Raw genomic sequence first — 27898 nt, 5'->3', positions numbered from 1 at the left:
ACGACCCACTATGGTGTGCACCATCCCATTCACTTTCATTAGCCAAGTGGTTTTCCCCCTGCAAGCGTTTTAAAAAACGCTTCAGAACCGCTGTGGTGTGCACCAGCCCTATGAGATTCTCTGAACTGTTAGATTAAGTAGTATCCTTTTTAAATAAAAAAAATAAATAAAAAAAAATCTTTACAAAAAATAAAAATATATATATTTTTTTAATGTACAATTCATGTAGAATAACATTCTCAGACGTGTATAGGAGGAAAAAAAAACCTGTACCTGGTCTTAAACATAGTTGTATTGCTTTCAGCTGAATATTTCCATACACATAAAGGTTTAAAGGCTTTCTTTTATTATTTTTGTTGCATTCCATGTCTAGTGCTTTTTTGATATGTGGTGTTTAATTGCTTGCTCTCTTTAGCCATTTATACCGGTATAGCAATTGGAAGCAAGTCTAATCAAAAAGCCTGGATACCAAACACACTGGAAATAATTCTGCAACCAGGGAATCAACACTGTGGGCTTGATTCACTATGCAGTGCTAACCTAGTTAGCACGCCTAAAGGCTTTGGGCATGGTAACTAGGGTGCTAAGTACTTAGCACGAACCAGTTAAATTTAGATCGCTCACAAAGTCCCGCACGCAAAACGTTGCATGCGCACAGTGCGGTGAGCGTGGAACGTCGCATCGCACTATGCAACATTAAGGTCACACCCAATGCGACCTTATAGGCGCATCGGGTGCGCCGTTTTGCGACATTTCAAAGTTTTTTTGAAGTAGTTAGCACTGCTTTGTGAATCAAGCCCGGTGTCTGAATCTTACGCTTCTTTGTAATATTTCGTGTTTTAAATGAAAGAGATCTAGAATCCAATTAGCAGTAGGTTTTTTAGGACTTTTCATGTTACCTTAACACCTGCATAGTATTTTGTAATAATTAAGATATAACAATGTATATTTAATTTTCATTATTATCATGACTCAACTGGTACCTGCCGTGATGTGTGATATGTTAGATATGTGCATGGACAGTCCCAATCATACTAAGAAGCAAGCTGTTCAGAATTTGCAACTCTAAATGCCAGTTTCTCTATGATCAGACCACAGTCAAAATGCAGTTTAACTCTCATTATAGATGTAGCTAATTAGGTTTGTGAATCTCTGTGCAACTGATAACAAACACATCTGAGTGAAGGGTATAAATAGCAACAGTTCAATAGTTCAAGATTTGTCAGTATAAGTGCTGAATAACATTAAAAACGACTTTTGTGTATCAGAAATATAGCTATATAAATATAGATTAGAAATATAGATACACTTGTTTATTTTCACAGTTTATTTTTCTTTTGGCTTTGCTTTAGAAAAGTAACTGGGCTATATTCACTAAACTGTGTTAAAGTGTAACTCATTAGCAGCAGACGTATTGCACATGTAATTTAGATGCGTAAATCATTACAACACATAACTACTTACTGTTCATTAGATACTACGTAATGCACAAATGGTAATGTAACTAATGTCTCAATTAGGTGTGCTTGCACTGGTGGTTATGCACAATCAATGTATACAGTTAGAACAATTTTATCATTGCGTGCATTAAACCCTACTAAGTTGTGCATGTAGTATTATCATATTGCATTAAGCTCTACTAATTGTGCCTGATTACCACGATTTAGTAAATATACCCCTATGTATTCATTTTTAAATACAGTATTTTTTGGACTATAAGACTCACTTTTTCTCCCCTAAAAGTGGAAAAAAGTCACTGCGTCTGATAGTCCAAATGCAGGGAGTTCCTGACTTGTGAATGCTTGACAGTACAAACCTCCAACCCACCGCAATGTCAGGGACTCCGTGTACTGTGCCCATGCAGAGGAGGACACAGGGGGACAAATGGAGGACACAGGAGGACATCAAGGGGCATAGAGGATGACACAGAGGGGACACAAATGGGCATAAAGAAGGAGACAAGGAGGACAGAGGTGGACACATGGGGGACAGAGGAGGACAGAAGAGGATATAAAAGGTACAAGGGGGCATGAGGTATAAAGGGGGCATAATCCACAAGATGCCCCTTCACCATGGATACAACGAGTTTAATATATATTTTTCCCCCTGGTTTTTGCCCTATTCATTTTAATGGATCATGATATTAAAAAAAAACTGTTCTCCAATTGTAAAGTAACTCAAACCTTGGCTGAGGACCAGTCAGCTTTTGAGAATAACTGTAGATGTTAAATGCAAAACTTGCATTGGGGCCCACAGCTTCTTAGCTATGCCACTGTGTAGCCTGAAACACCCTTTCTAGCAGCTGTACTTTAGCATAAACAATTTTGTCATTGAGGATCCTTAATAATGTAAGAGTAGCTTGTAATAAATACTTTAATAATTTACTAAAATTAACCAAAATATATTCAAATTCTTAGTAGGAAGACAAACGTGAGATTAAGTAACCTGTGTAGAAATAAGTGTTTTTTCATTATCTTTTTTTTTTTTTTACTTTGTATTTGATGGCTTTTTAAGATATGAGTACATGAATCCATGTCCTTTTTTTCCACTGACATTTCTAGGGATTTTGTTTCTAGCTACAGAAAAACCTTTTGTCATTTCCCAAAGCTCTACTGTATACACCTTTTGTGATTTTCTAATTCTTCCAATTGGAAATGGTAAAATGATTTTTTTTAATGTAGCAATTCAAGGAGGACTTTTTAGGTGAATCCTGGCAGGGAATGCGTGGGCAGGGAAGAATCTATTTCCTTTTTAGGTTTGGGTGGAATGGAAAAAAGCTTCTAAATATTATTGTGCATTCGTATAGCACTGGTGCTTTTCCATAGTTTGTTGTTGAGTACATCATAAAATTCAGAAAACTGGTACACTTGGTACACACCTTCAATATGGACTTACCTGGGGCTTCCTCCAGCCCCCCTGCAGCCCGCAAGGTCCCTTGATGTCCACTGGGTCCCCTCCATGGTCCCACTGGTGGCTCCATTAAAATGGCAAATTCAGCTGAAGTTGCATATGCGTGGCCCGTACATGCACCTGGCGCATCACCGCGCCGGTCGCCTTAACCATTTAAGCCTTCGGACACGGGAGCCTCTACGTCCAGAAGGCAATGTGCGCTCCCACAGCCGATCGCACATGTGCATGAACGCTCCTGGCCGCGGATCATTAGCCAAGGAATCAATGAATCGGGATGTGTTGCCATTCCTTTTCCCAGCAGAAAAAGCGACTGCTTCTCTCAGAAGCCTCGCTTTTTCTGCCTCTTACGTCCCCCTACATCCCTCTAAGCATACATGTTACGCTTAGAGTGACGTCATGTAAACAAACTCAAGGTTGCCATCTTGTGGCCAAAAAGTAAAACTACATCTACATGTAAAAAAAAAATAAACACATATTTACATAAAAAAAAATTACTATTTCCATCCCACCCTCCCAAAAATACCCAAATAAAATGTTTAATAAACAAAGACATTACAATTAAAAAAAACATTGAAATATTTACCTAAGGGTCTAAACTTTTTAAATATCCATGTAAAGATAACATTTTTTTTTTTTATTTTTTTTTAGTATAAGCTTGTAAATAGTGATGGATGCAAAACTGAAAAAATGCACTTTTATTTCCAAATGAAATATTGTCACCATACATTGTGATAGGGACATAATTTAAATGGAGTAATACCTGGGACTTTTAGGAAAATACAATATGTGGGTTTTAATTATGGAGGCATGTATTATTTTAAAACGATAATGGCCAAAAACTGCGAAATATTTTTTTTTCAGTTTTTTCTTATTCTTCCTGTTAAAATGCATTTACAGTAAAGTAGCTCTTAGCAAAATGTACCACCCAAAGAAAACCTAATTGGTGGCGGAAAAAACAAGATATAGATCAGTTCATTGTGATAAGTAGTGATAAAGTTATAGGCTAATGAATGGGAGGTGAACATCGGATGCATAAAGTGAAAATGACTGAAGGCTGAAGTGGTTAAGCGTCCTGCACGGTTCTTGAAAGACTGAACGGCGATGGGCACATGATTGTGCTGGATGCATGAATGGGCCACACATGTGCAACTTCACCAAAAGTCGCCCAGTTAACAGAGCAACCAGCAGGACCACGGAGGGGACCCAGAGGACGCTGAGGGACCTCACATTTTATTTGCCTATTTCTCCCGGTAATTACAACATTTACATTATGTCCCTCGTAAAATGTATGGTGACAATATATTATATGAAAATAAAGGTGTATTTTTTCCATTTTGTACTTTTTTTTTTAATTACAATTCCCTATTTGCAAATAAACAATAATATACCCTCATGGCATCCATTTTTTTTAAATGGGTGCTACTATAACAATTTATGTATTCGCTTTTAAATTCTGTCCCTTTTGCTTTTTTTTTTTTTTTACAAGGTTTTTTTTTACTATTGTAACTGTGGGGACAGAAAGGGTTTAATGTTTTTTTTTTTAATTTATGTTTTTTTTGTTTGTAGACACCGCCCATAAAACACAGAGACGAGTAGCTACACCCCTGGAATGGGAACACTCCTTCCTCTGGGCGTAGATATACTGCCACAATCATGGCTAGTGGTGGTTAAAGAAAACTGCTTCGCTGCAGTAATTATTTAGGAAACCAATATGAAACAAATGCTCACATGTTTCAAGCTCCAGTGGTTAATTTTGTAACACTTTCACTAAAAACTGAAGTAGCACTTATTCTCTGCAATTAGTACATGATACAAAGCATTTTTGTTTTTTCCTTTCAAGACAAATTCTGTACAGATAGACAGTTTTCAGGTGAACAGCTGAAAGCATCTAAACTTTCTGAATGATCTACTTGCTGGCAAGCATGAGTAGTTTGACATGTCTAAAATAAATGTTTCAAATTAAAGAATGGATGAATGATCTTGGCTATATTGTCTATTCTGCTTGACACTTAATTAGTATCTTTATGAGTCTTTAGAAATGGTTGCTAGAATTACCCTTCTTACCAGGGCCGGATTTACCATAAGGCACTGTAGTCATGCGCCTACAGGCGTCTACCGATGGAGGGGCGGCTCTCTCCCCTCCCCTAGTGCCTCCCTCCTACCCTAAGCAGAGTCCTGAGCAGAGCATAAATGAGAGTTTAGTCACCTGGCTCTTGGTATTCCACTGACAAGATCACCCTTCAGTCGGGGGCACCACTAGCTGGCTACCTAATGCTAAGGGACACCTGTAGCTACCTATGATGAATAAGGGAGAAGTAACAGTGGGGTCAGCCAGAACACTTGCGGTGCGGTTCAGCGGGTGATTGTGGGTTTCTGGAGGGTGAAGTTTAGCGTGCCAGGACATCTGTGCTTATAGGCTCCTGTGATGTAAATCCGGACCTGCTTCTTACCCTGAAACTGCATTTATATCGCTGTTTAAATCTGATTCCTACAGTCCAGATAAAATGTGGGATCAATTAGAACACCATTTGAAAAGCAACCTCAGGTATCACTGATAAAGATTTTTCAAAATGCTTTCTTTCACTTCCTGGTAAAAGAATACTACAAAAGAAAATGCAGGTAGGTCTGAACTCTTACTACACAAAAAAATGGTTTGTGCAAATAGAACCTCTATTGCCATGCACCAGTTTCAACAAAGTAGATTATAGTGTGCAAAAACCGATAGCACAATTATTTAATTGCATTAGGTGGAAATTTAAAAAAGTAAAGTTTCTCATGTTTCTATGGTCTATAAAGAAAGCTTTAGATAGATTGACTCAATTGACTGTGTCTTCGCTAATCTTCTGCCTGTGTCTCTATCAAAACTAGGTAAAAGGACTAGTAAGTAATCTGCACACATACCTCTTGAGGGATCAAAATTGTGCACAGCTTGATTAGTCAATTCTCAGCACAAAGCCAGTACACAGAGGAACTATTAGGGTGAAGTTTAATCCATCACAGAAATAGCCAATATTTTGAAGCCTCTAGGAGCCTTCATTTAGAAGCAGCTTCAGGGCTTCGGGATTCACCTGTTAGCAATAGAAGATAAAAAAAAGAAGAAAGGTGACATGGCTGATTTGTAATATACACACACACTTCTTACACACCAAAATTATGCTGCAAGCTGCACATACAATATGTTGCTGTGCTGTGACCTCAGATTGTGTAATGGTTCGGTGAATGTAAATGTCTGCATTTTTAATTAAGAGGTCACATAAGCCAAATGATGAGGCCTAAAGCCAGGCATGGCTAATATTCCAACATTTCTCAGCTGTACATTTGGAGTGAAATGCAAACAAGGCCAGCTGCTTGTGATTTACAGCATGATTGTCAATCAAAATATTAACCTCTTGCTGCAAACTGGATGCATTAAAACTTTGCAGCTGTTAACTACAAACAGGACATTTTAATGTGTCGCTCAAATATCATCCTGCTGTGCATGCATGCTCCTGACGCTTGCACTCGCCAAGACTGGAGCATCTGTGATTGTTAAACAGGAACATGTGTTCCCTTAGCCGAACAAAGGTACCTGTAAGGGAAGGATCATGACTTCATCAAGAAGTCAGTGATCATTCCTGTAACAAACACTGCCTGTGTGCTCTAACCTCTTTTCAGAGCACACAGAATGTGTGGGGGTACATCTAGTGGCAAAAAATATGAAATTACATAAATACACATTGTAAAGTGCATACATTAAATAAAAATGCATTATCCCTTTCTTCCTGCTCTTCCGCCCCTATAGTTACCATAATAAAACACTTGTTAAAAAAATTCACAGAATTGAAAAAAGGACATACATAGTTATCTTAGGAACTTTTTAATATGTATGTCATGAGGATATATTACTGTTGTTTTAGCAAATAAGTGTTTGTAATCATTAAGGCCTCATTAACATTGCATTCCGATCATGTTGGCATTTGCGTTGGCTGTTTTTTGAAGCTATTTCTTTTCCCTTTCTGGTGATTTCTGTGCATTGGGCGTTTTTGGTAAGCATTTTTGTAGGCGTTTTTGCAGAGCGATTCCGTTTTTTCACTTCCTGACATCAGTCACGGAAGTGAAATCTTTGATCCGAAAAAGAATAAATACAATGTATTTATTCTTAAAAACGCGAATGCAATCACTGCGCAAAGCGATTTTGTGAGCGTTTCGCAGTTTCCCTATACCTTTCATTATAGCAAAGTGCAGCATTCTCTGAACGGAAAGCAGACAGATCGCCCGAATCTGAATTAGCGTATAGGATAGCATGGTGTAAGTGCTTTCAGGACGATTTTAAAAAATCGCAGGCACTTAAAAAAATCCAAAAACGCCTCCATTGTGAACAAGCCCTGATAGGGTACAAAATAAACCCCAGAAAAAATACACATTTATTTCCAAATACTATATTGTCCCAATATATTGTACTAGGAACATAATTTAAATGTTGTGATAGCTGGGACAAATGAGCAAATAAAATGTATGGGTTTTATCTATGGTAGCATTGCTTATTTTAAAACTATAGGGGATGGAATTTGAGGAATAGTGTATTTTTTTCATTTTTTTCTTGATTTTTTTCCCTTGAAAATGCATAGAAAATAAAGTAAATGCTGAAAACAAATATCACCTCCAAAAAGCCTTATTTGCGATGAAAGAAACAAAATATAGATCATTTAGTTGTGATGATTATTAAAAACAATGGGCAAATGAATGAGAGGAGTGCTTAAAAGTGAAAATTGTTGTTGGTGGGAAAGATAAAATAGTCTGTGGCATGAAGTGGTTAAGTCAAATAGCTTAATTTTAACACCTATACACATACTTAATATTATGGTGTTCTTTCAAGGAGACCTATCATTAAATATATGAAGCTTGCAATATTGATCTCTTTCAAAAAATCAGGATTGTTTAGCTTTGGGTCTTGCATCACAAATTGAGAATCAGCAAGCAGGCTTGTTGTTTCACCTTCACCTGTATATACAGGGCGGGCCATTTATATGAATACACCTTAATAAAATGGAAATGGTTGGTGATATTAACTTCCTGTTTGTGGCACATTAGTATATGGGAGGGGGAAAACTTTTCAAGATGGGTGGTGACCATGGCGGCCATTTTGAAATTGGCCATTTTGAATCCAACTTTTGTTTTTTCAGTAGGAAGAAGGTCATGTCTTATTGGGGATGTCAAAAGAAAAACAATGGCGTGGTTGGTTTTAACGTAACTTTATTCTTTCATGAGTTATTTACAAGTGTCTCTTTGTTTACAGCCATTGACATGTTGCTGAGGTTAACACATGAGGAGCGGATAGAAATTATGTTGATGTCTGGTGAATGCAGTAACCGGGTCATTGCAGCAGATTTCAATGCAAGACCACCCATCTCCCATGCTACAGTTACCAAACTGCTTGCTAAGTTTTGTGAAACTGCTTCAGTGTTGTATTTGCCAAAATGTGGACGCATGAAATCTGTCACTAATGAAAAAACATCAGTGGCTACCCTAGCTTCATTCAGCAAGAGCCCACAGCGTAGCACTCGTCGCATGTCACTGGAGAGTGGTGGATATTAGCTACTCGCAAATGGCACCCTTACAAACTCCAGCTATTGCAGCATCTCAACAAGGATGACCCAGATCAGCGCACTGAATTTGCAGAATGGGCAAAACAAAAATTGGAACAGGACCCTCAGTTTATGCAGAAGATTTTGTTCAGTGATGAGGCAAACTTTTATGTGAATGGTGAAGTTAACAAACAAAACCACCACTATTGGTCTGACAATAACCCACATTGGATAGATCCCTCCAAGACTGTTGGAACAAAAAATTGATGGTATGGTGTGGTATATGGGATACAAAGATAGTGGGGCCATTCTTCATCAATGGAAACCTCAAGGCCACTGGATATTTGAAGTTGCTACATGATGATGGGTTTCCCTCTTTATGCAATGAAGCTGGAACGTTCCCTGAGTTTTTCCAGCAAGATGGTGAATCACCACAATATGGGTGTCAGGTCCAAGCATTCCTAGATGAACAGTTTCCTGGAAAGTGGATTGGTCATTGTGGGCCAGTTTAATGGCCCCCAAGGTCTCCCAATCTGACCCCCTTAGACTTTTATCTTTGGGGTCATCTCAAGGCAATTGTCCATGCTGTGAAGATACAAGATGTGCAGTACCTGAAACTACGGATACTGAAAGCCTGTGCTAGCATTTCTCCTGTGGTGTTGCTATCAGTGTGTGAAGAGTGAGAGAAGAGGGTTGCATTGACAATGCAACATAATGGGCAACACATTTAACACATTTTATAAGTGGTCTTATAATATAAATAACCCATGAAAGAATAAAGTTATGTTAAAACTAAGCAGACCATTGTTTTATTTGTGAAATTACCAATAAGTTTAATGTGTCACATGACCCTCTTCCTACTAAAAAAAAAACAAACGTTGCATTCAAAATGGCTGACTTAAAAATGACCACCAAGGTCACCACCCATCTTGAAAAATGTTTCCCCTCACATATACTAATGTGCCACAAACAGGAAGTTAATATCACCAACCATTCCTATTTTATTAAAGTGTATCCATATAAATGGTCCACCCTGTATTTGGATTTATATACTTCCTTTTTTGAATTAGGGATTTAAAAAAAAATCCATGGACAGATGGCCAGAGACAATCTTAACAGCCAGGGAAATTTTATATTTAGAAGAGGATTATCAATGTAAGCCTCCTCAAATATTTTTTACAAGATATTTTTATGTTGTGTCTTTCTGTTAAACTAAAGCTAGCCATATGTGTCTAAATGTTTTTGTTTGATTGACCATTTCATTTTTTTGGGTTAACTGGTGGAACCATTGATAGCGTTGTTAGCTGATTGATCAATCCTAACTGATGGATATCACCCTAAACATTCTAAAATGGTCGATCAATTAATATGAAAACATTTTGTTAGATGCAAATAAGTTACTGTTACTGATTTTCAACCAATAACAGCTTGATTAACATCAGATGTGATAACACTTCCTATGGCATTGATGGCAAGTTCAAGCTGCTCATGGAACTGTTGAAGATGCCCTTCAATTTATAATGTGCTTAAAATCATGTTGATATTGCCCGCTCAAAGTGGCACATTCAAGTGGCACATTCAATTATATACTTTTGTTCCATTTTTAATTTAATTCACATACATAGGTTCTCAACGTGTGGTACGCGTACCCCAGGGGGTACTTCTGATGGTTCCAGGGGGTACTTGGGCTTGATATACTTAACCAAGAATAACAACTTTAGAGTTTTAGAAAATGATAAATCTTATTTAAACACCATCAAATTAGTATTTTAGCTAATTAAAAACAATAGTAAATGCTTGGAAATTGTTTAGTACCAATTATCATGTACTAAGATTAAATATGTATTTGTCAAAGGGTACTTGTGATAATGTTTACTATGCTAGGGGGTACTTGGTGAGGACAGTGGTTTAAAAGGGGTACATACCAATAAAATGTTGAGAAACATTTGATCAATGACCAGTTGAGCTGTGCAAGCCTACGTTCAGGGCAATGGCTCAAGGATTTCCATGCCGGGGACTAAATTACAATAAGGAAATTGCCCACATACATTTACATTGAAGGTGGCACGCTCATAACTATGACACTCTGTAAACATCCCATTGGTAATCTTGTAATATTTTCCCATTGCTAGTGAGCCTGATCTCTGGAAAGTAACTCTGGTATGCCAGACTTGACTGGATACAGATGCAGACATTTTACTAGTTGTGTAAAAAGTGTAGGTCAAGCCACAAAAATGGAACAACATTGATTTCAGTTTGGCCAGACTTAAATCAAATAGACTGCTATGTTAGTTTTTAATATAATTTCTACTGTTTGCAAGCCACTATATTCACATAAAGTCCTTACTGTCTGACTGTAACTCTTGATTGATCTCTAAATGGAACAAATCAGAAGAACAAAAAAACATATTATTCTATTTCTGTGGGTTTGTCGAAAGAAGCATTGGTGGAAAAACTCTACTGCACCTACTGCAGATTTCAAGATTTTAGATTTGATTTTAAAATTGTACATATGGTACTAAATACTCAAATGTTTAAGATATTTCATCATTGTGAAGTAAACTGACAATTTTGTATTCACTGTATATGTGCATGGTCTTCGCTATGAGACAAGTCTTGTATTTTGATCTCATTTGACTTTCTCTGTATGTGATATGGCACCACATACCCTATCCACCTATTATAGTGCCGCTCAGGAATGTCCATTGTGTTGTTGTGATGGACATGTGGAGATAAAGGATAGTGTGAATGGATCCATAAGAAAGCATGTACTCATCCTAAATGTCTGTTGGTCTGCTCTATCTTACTCCTGCAGTCTTAGTGTTAACCAACCCTTATTTATATATGTGTAAAACATTTATATATAACACTTACACAGGCAGCCTATTGGGCCATTGAAATTGCCAGGATAACTTCCCACAAAGGCAGAGTGGGACGAGTGGAGCGGCCGTCAGTTACAAGTAGTGATGGGCGAACACCTGGATGTTCGGGTTCGGGAAAGTTCGCCGAACATGGCCGAGATGTTCGGCATGTTCGGGCCGAACCCCGAACTTTCCGAACATCCAGCTTTTGGGGGCCATATGGGGTCGCAGGCATAAGGGGGGAGCATGCCCCGATCGCGGGGGGGGGGTCGGAAATTCCCCCCACCCCCTCCGCTAGCGCTCCCCCCTCTGCCCGCTTCCCCATACAAAAGTTTAAGCAAAGTACCTGTAGTGGATGGCCTGGCAGTGGGCGGCACTGTGGAGTGAGGAGGAGGAGTCCGGAGAGTGACGAGTTGAGGGAGGCCGGGCAGCGGGCGGTTCAGCGGAAGTACCCTTGTGGTACTTCCGCCCTTTCTCTGACCTCACGCCCGCTGCCCGGCCTCCCTCAACTCGTCACTCTCCGGACTCCTCCTCCTCACTCCACAGTGCCGCCCACTGCCAGGCCATCCACTACAGGTACTTTGCTTAAACTTTTGTATGGGGAAGCGGGCAGAGGGGGGAGCGCTAGCGGAGGGGGTGGGGGGAATTTCCGACCCCCCCCCGCGATCGGGGCATGCTCCCCCCTTATGCCTGCGACCCCATAGGGGGGCAGTATTCGGCCGAACAGGGCCCTGTTCGGCGGCCATTAGAAGTTCGGGGCGAACCCGAACTTAAAAGGCCGAACACCATCAGGTGTTCGGCCGAACGCGAACATCACCCGAACAGGGTGATGTTCTGCAGAACCCGAACAGTGGCGAACACTGTTCGCCCAACACTAGTTACAAGGAGCACATGTAAGTTACCAGGGCATGCTATCCTGCACTACCGCAGCGTAGCATGCGCTCCACTCATTAAGCGGCGCTGCTTTAGCATCAAGCCCTAAGTATTTAATTGTGCTTGACAAATAAGCCATATGTGTTAAAATGGCTTGTATCAGTTTTCTAAGCTGGCCAATAGATGTTGTCACTTTAAATCCAGGCTTTGTTATTATATGTATACGTGTATAGTATATGCCATGCCATTCTGCAGCTGCAATGGAAATTATATATAATACAAACTTGTGACTTTAAGAACTTTTGAAACATAATCCCAAACAGTCGAGAAAAATTACATTCAAAGTCTTAAATTTGAGTATGGCTTGTAGACTGTGTGACTTTTTTGCAGCGGGTCGTTAGTGGTATAGCATGGAAACGGCCTTTCCATGCCAGTTCACAGAGGCTGCCTCCATGAACAGTGTGCGAGCCGCCGATCGCGGCTCGCACGCATAATGTAAACACGCGGGGAAGAAATCCCCGCTGTTTACATCAATACGACGCTGCTGCGCAGCAGCGCCGTGACAGGGATCGGCAATCCCCAGCCTCTGATTGGCCGGGGATCGCCGGCATCTGATAGGCAGAAGCCTATCCTATCAGGCGCAGGACGGATATCTGTCCTGCGTCGCTCAGAGGGGAAGGGAGAGGGAGGGAATGGGTGAGAGGGCAGAGAACGCTGTGGAGGGGGGCTTTGAAGAGCCCCCCCCCGCTAAGCAAATGCAGCCGGCGGCGATCAGACCCCCCCAGCAGGACATCCCCCTAGTGGGGAAAAAAGGGGATAGTCTGATCGCCCTGCAGCACTCCTGATTGGTGCTGCACCGATCACGCAGCACCGATCACTGAAAAATCCCCTGGTCCTTAAGTGGTTAATTAAATATAATAAACACTTGCATTGATGAGAAGAAAGAAAATATAAGCGCGTTCTAGATTGTAAGCTCATGGGTTGGGTCCTTCCCCTGATGTTTCTAATTTTTTTGTCCCTGTATATATAATAATATTAATAATAAAATATTAATAATAATAATAATAATAAGTTTAATTTAATTAATTTGAATAAAATATGCTAGTTTAATAATACTGCAAGCAGACATTTTATATAAACCATCAAAGCAGGGACCCCAGACTTTCAGACTATGCCGGTGTGCCCCTCCATCCATTTCTAATGCCTGAAGCTATGAAAATGTTAGTACACACTCTTGATACACTTCTTTATTCTGGAATTCCATTGCACATTGTATTCATCACCATCCATTCCCGTGCATGAAAAAAGGGCGCTAGGAAAAAAGTGCCTGGCTGGATAACAAAATCCGAGGTTGCCTAACCCTAAGCACCCCCTGGGTGGTGCCTAACCCCAGTGCTGATCAGATGCCCCTTTTCAAAATCTGGATTGAATTCGGATCTGGATACACAGATATCCGATCCGAAACGGATATCCGAGTTTGAAATTTTGGAATACGAATCGGATATCCGAACCCAGTATCCCAGATATCCGCCCGGATTCGGATATCCGGGTAGAAAACTGGAACTGAGCTTTAAATTGCTTTTAAAACGTTTTTAGGGTAAATGAGGCATATTGGGACTTAAAATTGATGATGTTGGGACTTAACCTCTATCCGCCCGCGTCACGACGATGGGCGTGGCCGCGGCGGCAGCCCCAGGACCGCCTGACGACAATTGGCGTAAAGTCCTGGGGCTGTAATTTGCATGAGATCGCGCGCACACTGCGCACTCATCTCATGCTAGGAGGGCGGAGCTCCACCCCCTCTCCCCTCGGGAGATGGTTAGACGGCATGATTGCCGTCTATTTACACCGTGCAGCGCTGCACTGGGGACAGCCGTGGGACACGGCTGTCCCCCTGGGGGACAAGAGAGCGATCGGCTCTCATAGAGTGAAGCCTATGAGAGCTGATCACCATGATTGGCTGGCTGGGGGGAGGGAGGGAGGGAGGGAAAGGTTTTAATGGAACAGGTTTGTTTTTTTTTAAATCACTAACAAAAATATTGATAAAAAAAATAAAAATGGGGGAGCGATCAGACCCCACCAACAGAGAGCTCTGTCGGTGGGGAGAAAAGGGGGGGGGATTACTTGTGTGCTATGTTGTGCAGCCCTGCAGCTTGGCCTTAAAGCTGCAGTGGCCTTTTTTACTAAAAATTGCCTGGTCACTAGGGGGGTTTAGCCCTGCAGTCCTTAAGAGGTTAAAATCTCCCACCCCCAATCTCTCTCTCTCTCTCTCTCTCTCTCTCTCTCTCTCTCTCTCTCTAGGCCTGAATGCCTTCGAAAGCGATTTTTGCCATTGAAGGTTATCTTAGCTTCTGCTCGGATATCTCAACTAACTATCCGCCCGGATTTCGGATTTCAGATGGGAAATCTTAGTTTGCTCGGATAGTGCTATTTGGATTTTAATAAAATATCCAAATTGCTACTCAAAGTTCGGATAGTGGAAAAAGTTTGGATTATCTGGGTAACCCGGATATCGGAAATCTTGCTGAGCAGCACTGCCTAACCCTAACAATCCTTCCTGTGGAGCCTAACCCTAACCACTCCCCCTGCAGAAACACCCTTTTACACATAGAAATGATAATATATTTGATAACATAAAATCTGTACATACAAACAAAATAATATGACAAAATCCATAATTTTTTAAGCTTCTAAAACAATAACGTACTTTAAAAACTTTAATGTTGTAAACAATATGTTTTGGGTGCCCTTTTTTTCTGTTTTTCTTTTCCCATATTAATGACAATTGTATTAGAGTCTACGGTGGTGCTCTTTTCATCCACTAGTCAAAGGCACCCCTTTTTCCTGCTGCTATCCATTCTTTAAACCCTTTGCAACATCATTACAACCAGAAGATGATTAGGATTGGTTGGCTTGGAGACATAGATACCCCAGGGGCCCATGAAGGCAGGTGGTGGTGTTTAATTACAGGGTTAAAAATGAAAGGAACTACATGTAACAAATACATGAAGCCCCATAAATCCCCAGATTTCCAGAAACCCTGCCCTGCCCCTGCCTCCCATTCTCATATTTTGCCTCAGCTTTCTAATGTTTCACAGTGTGCCCCAACTTTCTCATATGCCCACTGTCTATACGTTTCCCAGTGTCCTCCAAAGCAGCCCCCAGCTTTCCAATGCCCCAAAACTCTGGTGTTTTCAGTATTGGATATTCCATTCTGCATCCCGGCTTTCTACTGCATCTAGAGTGGGTCCTAACATTTTAGCGTTTCTTATTCTGTATTACAGTTTTTAGTATTACTCATACTGTACCAGTTTTTCAGTACCACATAGTTATTCACAGCTCTCTAGTGGCCCATACTTGAGATGCTAATAATTCAAAGCTACTTCAAACTCTTTGCTAATTTTAAGTACTGTACAGTTATGATGCTTGAAATCTGATCAATCAAATTCAAACTCAGCTGGATGCAGATGCAAACATTTTACTTGTTTAAAGTGTAGGTCAAGCCACATAAATATAACAATATTCATTTCAGTTTGGCCAGACTGAAATCAGTTGGACTGCTATAATCTTTCTTTAATATAATTTCTGCTATTTTCAAGCCACTATCTTATACAATAAAATGCTAGTGTCCCTGTGTCTGTCCCTGTGTCAGTGTTTTGCGCTGCTGCACATGTGAAGCACTAACAGCCGTTGGGACAGGACGCAGGGTGGGCCGGCTGGCCGAGCAGACGGACATGTGCGCGCACGCGGAGGGTGTGTGTGCGTTGGGCGAATGACTTGCGGCATGAAAAGACCTAGAGCACGTTTTTCAAAGGGCTTAGGTCAACTAGTATTTATGTAAAGGCCTTTGCTGTCTGACTTTAACTCTTGAATGCTCTCTGAATGGAGCAAGTCAGAGGAACAAACTCTATTCCTATGAGTTTCCTATCTTCTTAGAAATGCGTTAATTGTTGAATAAAACATTAGTGAAAAAATGTACCTACTGTAGATTTGAAGATTTTAGATTGAATGTAATCTCAAATTGTTCTATGAGTTAGCAACACTTGCTTGAATCATTTTCAAGTTGTTTCACATAGAATATGTTTCCTATGCCATTAAAAGCATATAATTGTTCATATGGTAGTAATCCATAAAATCAATTACTAAATACTCACATAGTTACATAGTTATGTAGTTATTTTGGTTGAAAAAAGACATACGTCCATCGAGTTCAACCAGTTTAAAGTACAACACCAGCCTGCTCCCTCACATATCCCTGTTGATCCAGAGGAAGGCGAAAAAAACCTTACAAGGCATGGTCCAATTAGCCCCTAAAGGGAAAAATTCCTTCCCGACTCCAGATGGCAATCAGATAAAATCCACAACAAGCAAACTGCAGCGAGTCCCTGTGGAATAGGCCTAGTCAGGTCTATGTTGCCGGTGCACAATCCCTCTGTGGGTCACCACTCCACACACACGGTTCAATGTAGTAAATACGAAGGAGGCACTCAATTGGCTTCAAACTTGCGTTTTATCAAATCCCAGTAATACACGACATGTTTCGGGGCATATCCCCTTCATCAGGTGTACATACATTGAATGGCACACAGTGAATAAATACATACTTCTAACCACCACACCCTAAATTGGACCACCTCCATCTTGTCAGCTGACAGGTTTACCGAGGTAGACGGATATAGTAATGCCTCTGATCAGTGCCCTAAGGGGTTAACAAGACTTTGGACTGTGTGATGTCAGTGATCAGCTGACTTGTCAGCTGACAAGATGGAGGTGGTCCAATTTAGGGTGTGGTGGTTAGAAGTATGTATTTATTCACTGTGTGCCATTCAATGTATGTACACCTGATGAAGGGGATATGCCCCGAAACATGTCGTGTATTACTGGGATTTGATAAAACGCAAGTTTGAAGCCAATTGAGTGCCTCCTTCGTATTTACTACTAATCAGATAAAATCCCTGGATCAACATCATTAGGCATTACCTAGTAATTGTAGCCATGGATGTCTTTCAACGCAAGGAAAGCATCTAAGCCCCCTTTAAATGGAGGTATAGAGTTTGCCATAACGACTTCCTGTGGCAATGCATTCCACATCGTAATCACTCTTACTGTAAAGAACCCTTTCCTAAATAAATGGTAAAACGTTTTTCCTCCATGCGCAGATCATGTCCTCTAGTCCTTTGAGAAGGCCTAGGGACAAAAAGCTCATCCGCCAAGCTATTATATTGCCCTCTGATGTATTTATACATGTTAATTAGATCCCCTCTAAGGCGTCTTTTCTCAAGACTAAATAAACCCAGTTTATCTAACCTTTCTTGGTAAGTGAGACCTTCCATCCCACGTATCAATTTTGTTGCTCGTCTCTGCACGTTTAAGATAATTCATCATTATGAGGTAAATGAACAATTTTTTTATTCACTGTATACTGTATGTGCATGGTCTTCCTTATGAGACAAGTCTCCTTGTATCTTGATCTCATGTGACTTTCTCTGTAGTCTGACTTCAATATTCTTGATTGAAAGTACATGTGAGTGGTTCCCTGTTTCTGTAGCAAGTGTTCTTAGCAAAGGAGAAGTTCTTGTACCATGGCCTCAAAGGTAGGTTCAAGGTGAAGAGCAATAGCCCATAAAAACAGACAAGAATAAATACAATTTCTAGAAAATGAATCTGAGTTCTTCAGGACCCCAAGACTATAGCTGTAAGGATTGGTTTGAACTACAACTAAGCAGCCAGAGCAGGTAGCATATCTGATGTGCCACACAATCTTCAGTGGTCCAAAGAAGGTGCTGTTTGTAGCATGAAAGTATGCCATATCGAGATATGGCAACACATCCCCTATATGCCTATTATAGTGCAGTTGAGGAATGTCCATTGTGTTGTGATGGACATTTTCATATTGTTGCCTGACATTATTGCATTGAAATCCAACTGACATCTTAACCTGATCACCCACCAATAAAATTTCTATCATGCTATATTGCATGCTACTGATCAACTCTCAGCCACTTAGACACCACGTAATTGAAGTTCTCTGGCAACATTTCTGATACTCCACCCTCACATCACTGCCTCGGCCACTCTTTTGACATCCCACCACCTTCACCACTAGTTATCCACCAGCAAGATTTTAGACATCTGCCAACACACAACAAACTATCAATCACCCACCAGCAACACCCCAGGCACCTCCTTAATCCCCTACCACTGGAAACTTTCTAAAACACCTTTATTACCCAACACCCCCCCTCTTTGCTACTAACCGCTAAAACTGACTTCATTGACTTCAATGATGTAACAGGTTTTGGACTAGTCTATCTTTTTGAGAGGGATTCTTATTATTTACTTAGTTTTACCTATTTATTCTTTGCAAAATAAATAAAATTCCTGGAAAGCATCTATACGGCCGTGAACACCATCATTGGCAATGTCAAATATTTCCAAGGGGTCATAGTGCAGGAAGGAAGGGGAATAAGAAGGACGCCTCTAGACTCTAGAGAATTTACTTTACTGAGGTAAGTATCCCTTTCCCACTTGTATAAACATGGTGTTATAATAGTATTTATCAGGCTTAGAGAGGAGGACAACAGAAAGTGGTTATCATTTTTCAGATTGCAACTCATAACTGTTTTGAATAATTGTTACATGTTTTATTTGGTTGAATTACGTTTTGCAACTGTGTTAAAAGTTAGTTTACACCGTTTCTTTGTCGATGATGGGACTATATAAAATAATAACACATCCCTGGTTCGATAGCTACATCTCATTATTACTTATAGATATTGCAAATTAGAAAAAGTATTCTATTGTATGATGAAATTCTCTAATCAGTGGCTCCCTGTAGTGACATTCAAAAACAATGGCCAGTAACATGTTGTCCTGTTCAATGTCTAGATCACTGAAATCCCACAGACTTTTAATTATAGTACAAGGTATTCTTTTACTACAATAAAAAACATAAGCGTACACCATCAACATCAATAATAAAACCAAATTGTATGTATATATGCATGTATGTATGATATATTATATATCACAAATGTGCTGTGACTTTTATATTTTATTTAGTAGAAAAAGTCTCCTCTGCAATATCTTTAGAAATATTATTTCTCTGATTTTTTTTTTCTCCCAAAGAACAAGTTTTCTTCATTTTTCTTATTTTTAGGTTTTTTTTTATTTCCTCCCTTTATGTGATGCTGATTTTCTCATTTATCTACCACTGCGGTATGGATCAATACTGTTCCGTTGCAAACCTGTGTTTATAAAAGGTTTACAAAGCCACATGTCCTATTTTAATGCCTACTTCAGCTTGTTGAATAAGGAAGTAGCCTCTAGAAGAAGCATGCAGTCAATGTGGATTTTGTATTGATTCTTCGAAGTGCAAAGTGCAGCTATAGAGCTAACTTGTGTTCCTAAAAATAGGGCAGCTCGTTAAAATCATTGTGCTGAAAAGTTCTTATGTTCTGTTATTTTCTTTAAATGTATAATTAATTTATTGTAAAAGGCTGTGCTGTGTATACTTTTACCTTGCTTAGGGATTGTAGAATTTTCAGTTATTCTGTGGCTGTGCTCACCTTCTTATAAATATTTAATTACAAAGATTTCTGAAAAGTATAAAGAACCGTTCTTCTAGTGGTATTGTAAGATCTGTGTGAGACCCCAGAGGGCCTGTCTAGTAGCTTACACTATTCTTAGATGCAAACGGTTTCCTTTTTATATGTGCATTTTTTTTTGGTACATTTGTGATAAGATAAATAAATATTATCTTACTAACACATTTTGAAGTTTTGTGTGTAGGTATGGTTTCTAATTATATTTTTCACTTGGGTCAACCCTATTACATCAGCAGATATGCAGGAGTTGCAATATATGCATATCTTCAGTGTTGTTATTATAGTGCTCTTAAGTGGGTGCAAAATGTCAGGGTCAAATCAAATCTGATTGTTGGTGAAAGCAAAATCTCTACTAGTCCTGCTTTCCTGCTCAATCTAACCCTGACACCTTCCCCATCACACTTTACCTAACTGTTACCCACTTTTTCATGCCTAACACTAACCATTACCCCCAGCAGATCTAACTATAGCTTTCAAAGCAGGTAATTTCAATGCCACAATTACCATAATTTAGGTGCTGGCAATAGCCGAACCCCGACTTGCACAGAAGAAGAAATTAAGTAATTAGTAGGAGAATATGTTTTTTTCATATTCCCCAAGATTACCTAGAGCAGGGAGAGCCATCTTTCGGGTTTGCTCTGCACCCAAATAAAGCACAGCCAGAACATATGTACTCCTTTAACTTAACTAACTGCATTATCTTAGCCACTTCACTCCCAACCTACGCCTTTTTATGAATTTTTAACCTATGTCCCAATATAGATTTACCGTACCTAATAAATCTAAACTAATCCTAACCATATCATAAAGTAACCTAGCACAGTTTCAAATTGGGAGTTAACTTATGCAAGAATAAAAACCTCATACACCAAGGTCCTCCTCCCACATGTCCCGAGATTATATAAACTCCTACCAGTGGTGGGCTGAAATTGCGCATATGCAAAATTTCACATCAAAATTCGCAATTACACATTGTAATTGTAATGTGAAATCTCATGGAAAATCATAATTAATTTAGTATGTAATAGTAATATTTCATAATTTACCGTAATTTTTCTGCGTAATTTTTGCAAAATGTCACCTAATTTTGTGCCGAATTTAGTGGTTAATAGCAAAGCCCCCATACATGCATTTGACACCAAAATCACTACATATGTTAAGGAGAATAGTGGGTACAAGCCAAAGCAAGAATTGTTTTAAAAAGACCTTGTCGTTTTTGAGAAAATAGATTTTAAAAATGCAAAGAAAAATGGTTTAGAAAATGTAATTTTTTTGTTTAAAAAACATTTTGCTTTGCATATTTAAAATTGATTTTCTCAAAAACTACAAGGTCTATTGGAAATTTCTTTTTTTGACTTGTACAATTCTCTTTAACATATGTAGCAATTTTGGTGTCAATAGCATGTATGGGGGTTTTGCTATTCACTGCCAAAGTCTACACAAAATTACATGAAAATTACGCAAACTTTTATGCGAAATTACAAATGACTATACGAAATCAATTAAATTACAAATTGTAACTACATATATGTGAAATTGCAAAAAATAACACAAACATTTGCATAATCGAAATTATCTGATTATGATCATCACTAACTCCTACGCAGATTGCATCTGAAATTATCTGAAGTGGTGGAAAGCATGCTGGTAGTTTATATTTACCTCCTAATGCAACCTGCATCTTTGCATTTTCTGTTTCCCTAAATTGTATGGGATTTCTAACAACTAGTGACAAGATGTGGTGACAGTCAAGATATGGGCACTAATGCTAGCAGTGCACATGCGGAAATAAAAATAGACTACTCGCATGAAATCCAGTGCAATACTACACTAGTGTGGTGTGTACAACCTTGGGGTCTGGGAGAGGAGGAACCTGAGAACATGTGGGAGTTTAGAGGATCCTGCCATTTGACAGATTTTGGAATTACTTTTTTGGAGTCAGATAATTCATAGGCTGAATTATCTGTGAGATTATTCTGTAAAAATATTTCTATAGACTTCATGGAGCTGTAGAATCTAAATATGTTTATTTTTTATAGGTTTGCCAGAACCCAAGGTTGATGATATCTTCAGAGGTCTAACATCAGGACAAGGCTTCTATACATCAAAAGACTTCTTGCCACTGGTAGCTAAAGCAAGCAAACCTGGTAAGTGCATTGGTAAATACATATTTATCCACACTGAGGGGAGTTGATATCAAGAAATAATTGCAAGTAATTGAAGAGGAATATGATTGAATTAGAATTTGTCAAAATTTGACTGTGAACTTAACCACTTGATGACCAGAGGTTTATACCCCCCTAGTGACCAGGCCATTTTTTTTAAATTCAGCACTTCACAACTTTAATGGCTTATTGCTTGGTCATACAATTTAGCACCCAAATGAATTGTACCTATTTTTCTTCTCACAAATAGAGCTTTAATAGAGCTTTAATTTGGGGTGGCATTTGATTGCTGCTGCTAGTTATATATTTTTTTTTATTTAATTAAAAAATACTAAAATTAAAATAAATAAATAAATAAACATGCAGATAAGTCAATTGGCTTTCCCCTTAAGGGAAGCTAAACTGAGCTAAACTGAGAAGGATATGGATTTTTCCTTTTAAAATAATACCATTTGCCTGACTCTCCTGCTGATCCTGTGTCTCCAATACTTTTAGCCACAGCTCCTCAACAAGCATGCAGATCAGGTGCTCTGACTGAAGTCAGACTGGTTTATCTGCATGCTTATTTCAGGTGTATGATTCAGCCACTTCTGCATCCAAAGAGATCAGCAGGACTGACAAGCAACTGGTATTGTTTAAAAGGAAACATCCATATCCCCGTCAGTTAAGGTTCTCTTTAATTGCCTCTAGACTTCAATCCAAACACTACACATACATGCTCATGGTAGGGATTAGATTGTGAGCCCCTCTGAGGGACAGTTAAGTGACAAGACTATACTCTGTGCGATGCTGCATAAGATGTCAGAGCTATATAAATATAAAATGATTATGTGATAAGAAAAACAGCCTGCCAGCTCCAATGGCAGGCTGATCGCTGAAGCCTGCTTTGTTTGGCAATGGGTTAAAGTAAACCTTAATTGAAAAAAAAAGATTTACTTACCTGAGGCTATTTCCAGGCTCCTGAAGTTTCAGCCGTTGCTCCGCTTCACCCCTCCATAATCTGGCCAACTGATAAGTATCCCAGATTTTTTTTTTCAATTTAGGTTTCCTTTAACCTCAACTTTCAAAATTCTAATAAAAAATTTAGTTTTTAGGATTTTGACCAAAATCCATTGAACCTTATTGAAAAATAAAATGCATAGTGTGTCTTTCCTCATGGATCACCTTCATTTACCACCCTAAAATTGACTTAATAGAATTCATCTGAGAATTTCTCTTTGTAAGAAAATTTCTGTTTGAGGAGTACCGTAATTCTCCTAGAAGTAATGTTCAGGTTCATCTACTTCGCTTTATTGTTATTGTCCATCTGCCCTGTCCCTCAAATCTGCTGGCTGGGTGTCATTCTCTAATCTGCACTTCCTCTTCCACTCCCCCCCCCCCCCCCACACACACACACATCCAGAATGCAATGCCAATCTTTTCTGGACTTCTTGAGGCCAGGTTCTGTCCCTTGCAATCTGCTATGAACTCAGCTGCAATGCTTATTGATTCCCCCCACCACTCCTCTTCAGCTAGTCTATTCATTAGCTCCCTGTCCCCCTCAGAATTAAATTTAAACTGCCCTGTCTGGCATACAGACCCATACACCATACCTACCCTTTGTACATCTCGGATCTCGGCCAGATATACTCCCCAACCTGCTCTCTCAACTCCTCTAACACAAGTGCCACCAGGTCATGTGGTGAGAGGGCACCAGGGTGGAGGAGGAAGGGTGCCAGGGCAGAGTGGATCATGGATCATGGCTGGAGGAGGAGACAGGGCCTCAGCACACGGCTGGCTAGGCAAGTATTCCCTGTGTACTCAGCCGTAAATTAGTACTATAAGACACACCGACTGTTCCCCCCAACTTCAGAAGTCTTGTATTATCTAAGTGAATGTTGTCATTGGTGGGACAAACAACAGCAACTTTGAGTTTATTTTTTGAAAAAGGTAAACATTTTACAACTTTACTAGCTATTTATTCAAGTATAATGAAAAAGGATGAGTCAAATAACTAAAATGCAATGTTATAGGTCTACTGTGAGTAATTGTGTGCATGTAAGAAATAGAGCAAGGTAGGAGAGATGTCCATATCAGGCAGAGCAGAAAATAAAAACATAAACATGCACATGGTAATCATACCAGTAATCACTGCAGGCCATGAAAGTGGTAAGTGCGATTGACATTTGATAGATTCCATTCATCCAGAATAAAAAAAGGAGAGCCAAGATTTGAAGTTAATGTTCACATTGAAATAGCAGGTTTTGCAGAGCTGTTGGAGATAATGGAAGTAAAAAAATGTGCCCTCCAGACTATTAAAAGAAAAACTATCCACCTCATAGAAATTCTGAAGATTCATTGAACTAGTATAGACATCTCTGCCAAAAACTGTCCTGGAACTTTTCTGATCATCTTACTACTTAAAAAAAAACATTTTTCATGCATGTAACGAACGGAAGGCCTTAAGTTGCCTTTAGAATTGCATCTAGCTTTTGTTATAGGTAAATAAATATCTGCCGTGATGTTGAATCATTTCACTTTTAACACATGTGCTTCATTATGTAGTGAATGTGATTTAGCTATGCACGCCAAAGATAAATTATGTTCCTTGAGGCAGCTAATAATAACCAGGCAGTAAAAGTTATGCTATATCTTAGAAAGATTAAGAACTGCATCTCATATGATTGCTACATTGCTAGAAGGCTTCATTATGTTTTTCTTCCTGTGAAAGATATAGTAAAATAAAAAATATATATAAATACTAAATTGTAGTATTTCTTACCTAGAATTTTGACAGGATAGACTTTTTGTGTTACTGCTAGAAAATAAGAAATACAATTACATTTGATCATTAATTAATATATTAACAGATGTGTCAAGGGAAAAATTGAACGCATAAAACATTTTCACGGTGGAAATATAGATTTCTGTTATTCATCTTGAATGATTGTGGAACTGAAAGTTTTAAAGTTCTACAAAATGGGAAGGATATTCAACTGACACAGTGCTTGGATTTGCCATTAAATATTAATATGTCTAATGGGAATAAATTAATTTTGCTTTTAAAAAAGTCATTAATGTTATATTGACTATGTAGATTTTTGGGAAAGAGATTAATGGCTGAGGTTAGGTTCAAAGTGGTTGGTTAAGTTGCAGAATAAGTCTACATCTCAACTGCCCATACAATTCTATGGGCCTGTTCACAGTACTGCATTGAAATGGATTGCCCTATTCTTACTCGCTGCATTAAGGCTTTTTTTTATTTGATTAAATTCTATGTCCAATCTCCATTGCAGTTTACATTCATTATAACATGTGCGTTATCAGACTGACCACTTTGAGCCAAGCCTAAAATGCATATGATTAAAAAATATACTGCAAGCCTGTCAGTTGGCAAATCTTCCCTAAATTGCTTTCTGAACAATAATACGGTTATAATCACTTACTGTATTTTTCAGACTATAACACACTCTGGAATATCTTGCACCTAGATTTAGAGGCCAAAAGTGAGGGGGAAAAATACACTAAACCTGGTGTGTCTATAGTGCAAGGGCATTGTATGGACTTTAGCTCCAATCCCCTCGCTTTGTTCCTTTTCATGTAGATATGCTCCTCTTCTCCCCTTCTCTTCTTCTCTTCTTGCAGCAGTAATGATATATCTGGACCTTGCATCCACTCCAAAAGATGGCTCACCCTCAGTGGCGTAGCTAAGGAGCTGTGGGCCTCGATGCAAGTTTTACAATGGGGCCCCCAAGCACTCTACACATAACAATTAATAAGGCGCACCAAAACCTGCCAATGGCAACTACAGTGTCAGAGGTGCAAGAAGGGTTGGGGAACAGTCTGTTAATGATTACCACTATTCAAAGTATCTATAGAAGTGACTATTTTGAGCACAGGCCCAATAGAGAGCTAATTCTGTGGTTGAGGAAGGGCCCTTCGGGGCCCCTCTGGCCCAAGGGCCCCGATGCGGTTGCAACCTCTGCAACCCATATTGCTACGCCCCTGCTCACCCTGTTACTGCTGAAACTCAGGGGTAATGTTAAAACTATTCCCCATCCGAGTTGTAGCAACTCGGGTGAGGCACCTAATCCGAGGTTCTGGCTATTTCCAGCACCAAAATTACAGGAATTTCTTGAGAAATCCCTCTGTGCCGCTATAGACCATTTAACATTATGGTCTATAGTATCACCGGATATGCTGTCTTATAATTGGACTTCTCAGTTGTCCATATATATACTTTTACCAATAAAAAGAGTAAAACTACATCAAGTTAACTTAACATTTTAGCAAACATCATTTTAAACAGTTGAACATATTGAATTTTTAATTAACCTCCCTGGCTGTAATTCCGAGCTGAGAGCTGTAAGCCCGAGCTCTGCTTGGGCTGGCCAAAACCGCCATGTGCGCTGTATTCCTGGGTCCCGCACGCGGTCAGGCTTCTCCCCCACGGCCGCTGAGATCCCCTCATCTACATTCTTGTTCCAGGCGGGACAATCTGGACAGTCGAGCGGCGGTTTTCGGCATTGCGGCGTGACGTCGGGCGGTGAGACATCATCAAGGGGAGGGTAAAAAGATTAAAGTGGACCCGAACCTTTGAACAAGACACAAGGGAAACAGAGAACTGTGCCCTGTCTATCTATAGATATAGATATATATACAGTATATATATATATATATATATATATATATATATATATATATATATATATATACAGGATCTTCTCAAAAAATTAGCATATTGTGATCAAGTTCATTATTTTCTGTAATGTACTGATAAACATTAGACTTTCATATATTTTAGATTCAAATACACACAACTGAAGTAGTTCAAGCCTTTTATTGTTTTAATATTGATGATTTTGGCATACAGCTCATGAAAACCCAAATTTCCTATCTAAAAAAATTAGCATATTTCATCCGACCAATAAAAGAAAAGTGTTTTTAAAATAAAAAAAGTCAACCTTCAAATAATTATGTTCAGTTATGCACTCAATACTTGGTCGGGAATCCTTTTGCAGAAATGACTGCTTCAATGCGGCGTGGCATGGAGGCAATCAGCCTGTGGCACTGCTCAGGCGTTATGGAGGCCCAGGATGCTTCGATAGCGGCCTTAAAGGGAACCTTAACTGGCGAGGAAAAAAAAATTCACTTACCTGGGGGCTTTCCCAAGCCTCCTGCAGCCGTCCGGTGCCCGCGCCGGTCCTTTGGTGCCCTCCGGTCTCCCTCCGCCGCTAAGTTTCGTTTTCGGACGACTGCCAGTCGTCCTCGGGCCACTTCCGCATTCCTCGTCGTAAACTGCAGTAAAGCGCGTCCGCATGACGCGCTTGGCGTCATGCACATGACGCATTTGGCGTCATGCGGACGCGCTTTACTGCAGTTTACGAGAGTCCGGAGAGTGACGCGTTGAGGCCGGGCAGCGGGCGGTTCAGCGGTAGTACCCTTGTGGTACTTCCGCCCTTTCTCTGACCTCACGTCCTCTGCATACGAGGGTACGGGTCATGCGTACCCTCGTATGCGTCATCACGTAGAGGACGTGAGGTCAGAGAAAGGGCGGAAGTACCACAAGGGTACTACCGCTGAACCGCCCGCTGCCCGGCCTCAACGCGTCACTCTCCGGACTCCTCCTCCTCACTCACTCTACTGCCAGGCCAGCCACCGGTACTTTCATCAAACTTTTTTATGGGGAAGCGGGCAGAGGGGGGAGCGCTAGCGGAGGGGGTGGGGGGAATTTCCGACCCCCCCCCCCCGCGACCGGGGCATGCTCCCCCCTTATGCCTGCGACCCCATAGGGCCCCCAATAGCGGGATGTTCGGGGAGTACGGGGTTCGGGCCGAACATGCCGAACATCTGGCCCATGTTCGGCGAACGGACCCGAACCCGAACATCCAGGTGTTCGCCCAACACTAACTCGAACTACCTAGATATCCAAATGTTTT

At 39.9% G+C, this 27898-nt stretch overlaps 1 protein-coding gene across 4 annotated transcripts in view; it reads left to right on the top strand.

Moving 5' to 3' along the window:
• DPYD (dihydropyrimidine dehydrogenase) overlaps positions 1-27898 on the top strand; it is a 1875594-nt gene that overhangs the window by 832932 nt on the left and 1014764 nt on the right. For all 4 annotated transcript variants that reach the window (XM_068239758.1, XM_068239759.1, XM_068239760.1 and 1 more), the window contains exon 9: positions 21855-21962. In XM_068239758.1, coding sequence (XP_068095859.1) covers positions 21855-21962 — 108 coding nt within the window. The remainder of the gene's footprint in view (positions 1-21854; positions 21963-27898) is intronic.

Source organism: Hyperolius riggenbachi, chromosome 6 (genome assembly GCF_040937935.1).
Source record: "Hyperolius riggenbachi isolate aHypRig1 chromosome 6, aHypRig1.pri, whole genome shotgun sequence".
NCBI lineage: Eukaryota > Metazoa > Chordata > Amphibia > Anura > Hyperoliidae > Hyperolius > Hyperolius riggenbachi.
Note: the sequence above shows the minus strand (reverse complement) of the source record. Positions and strands in the feature narration are given on the sequence as shown.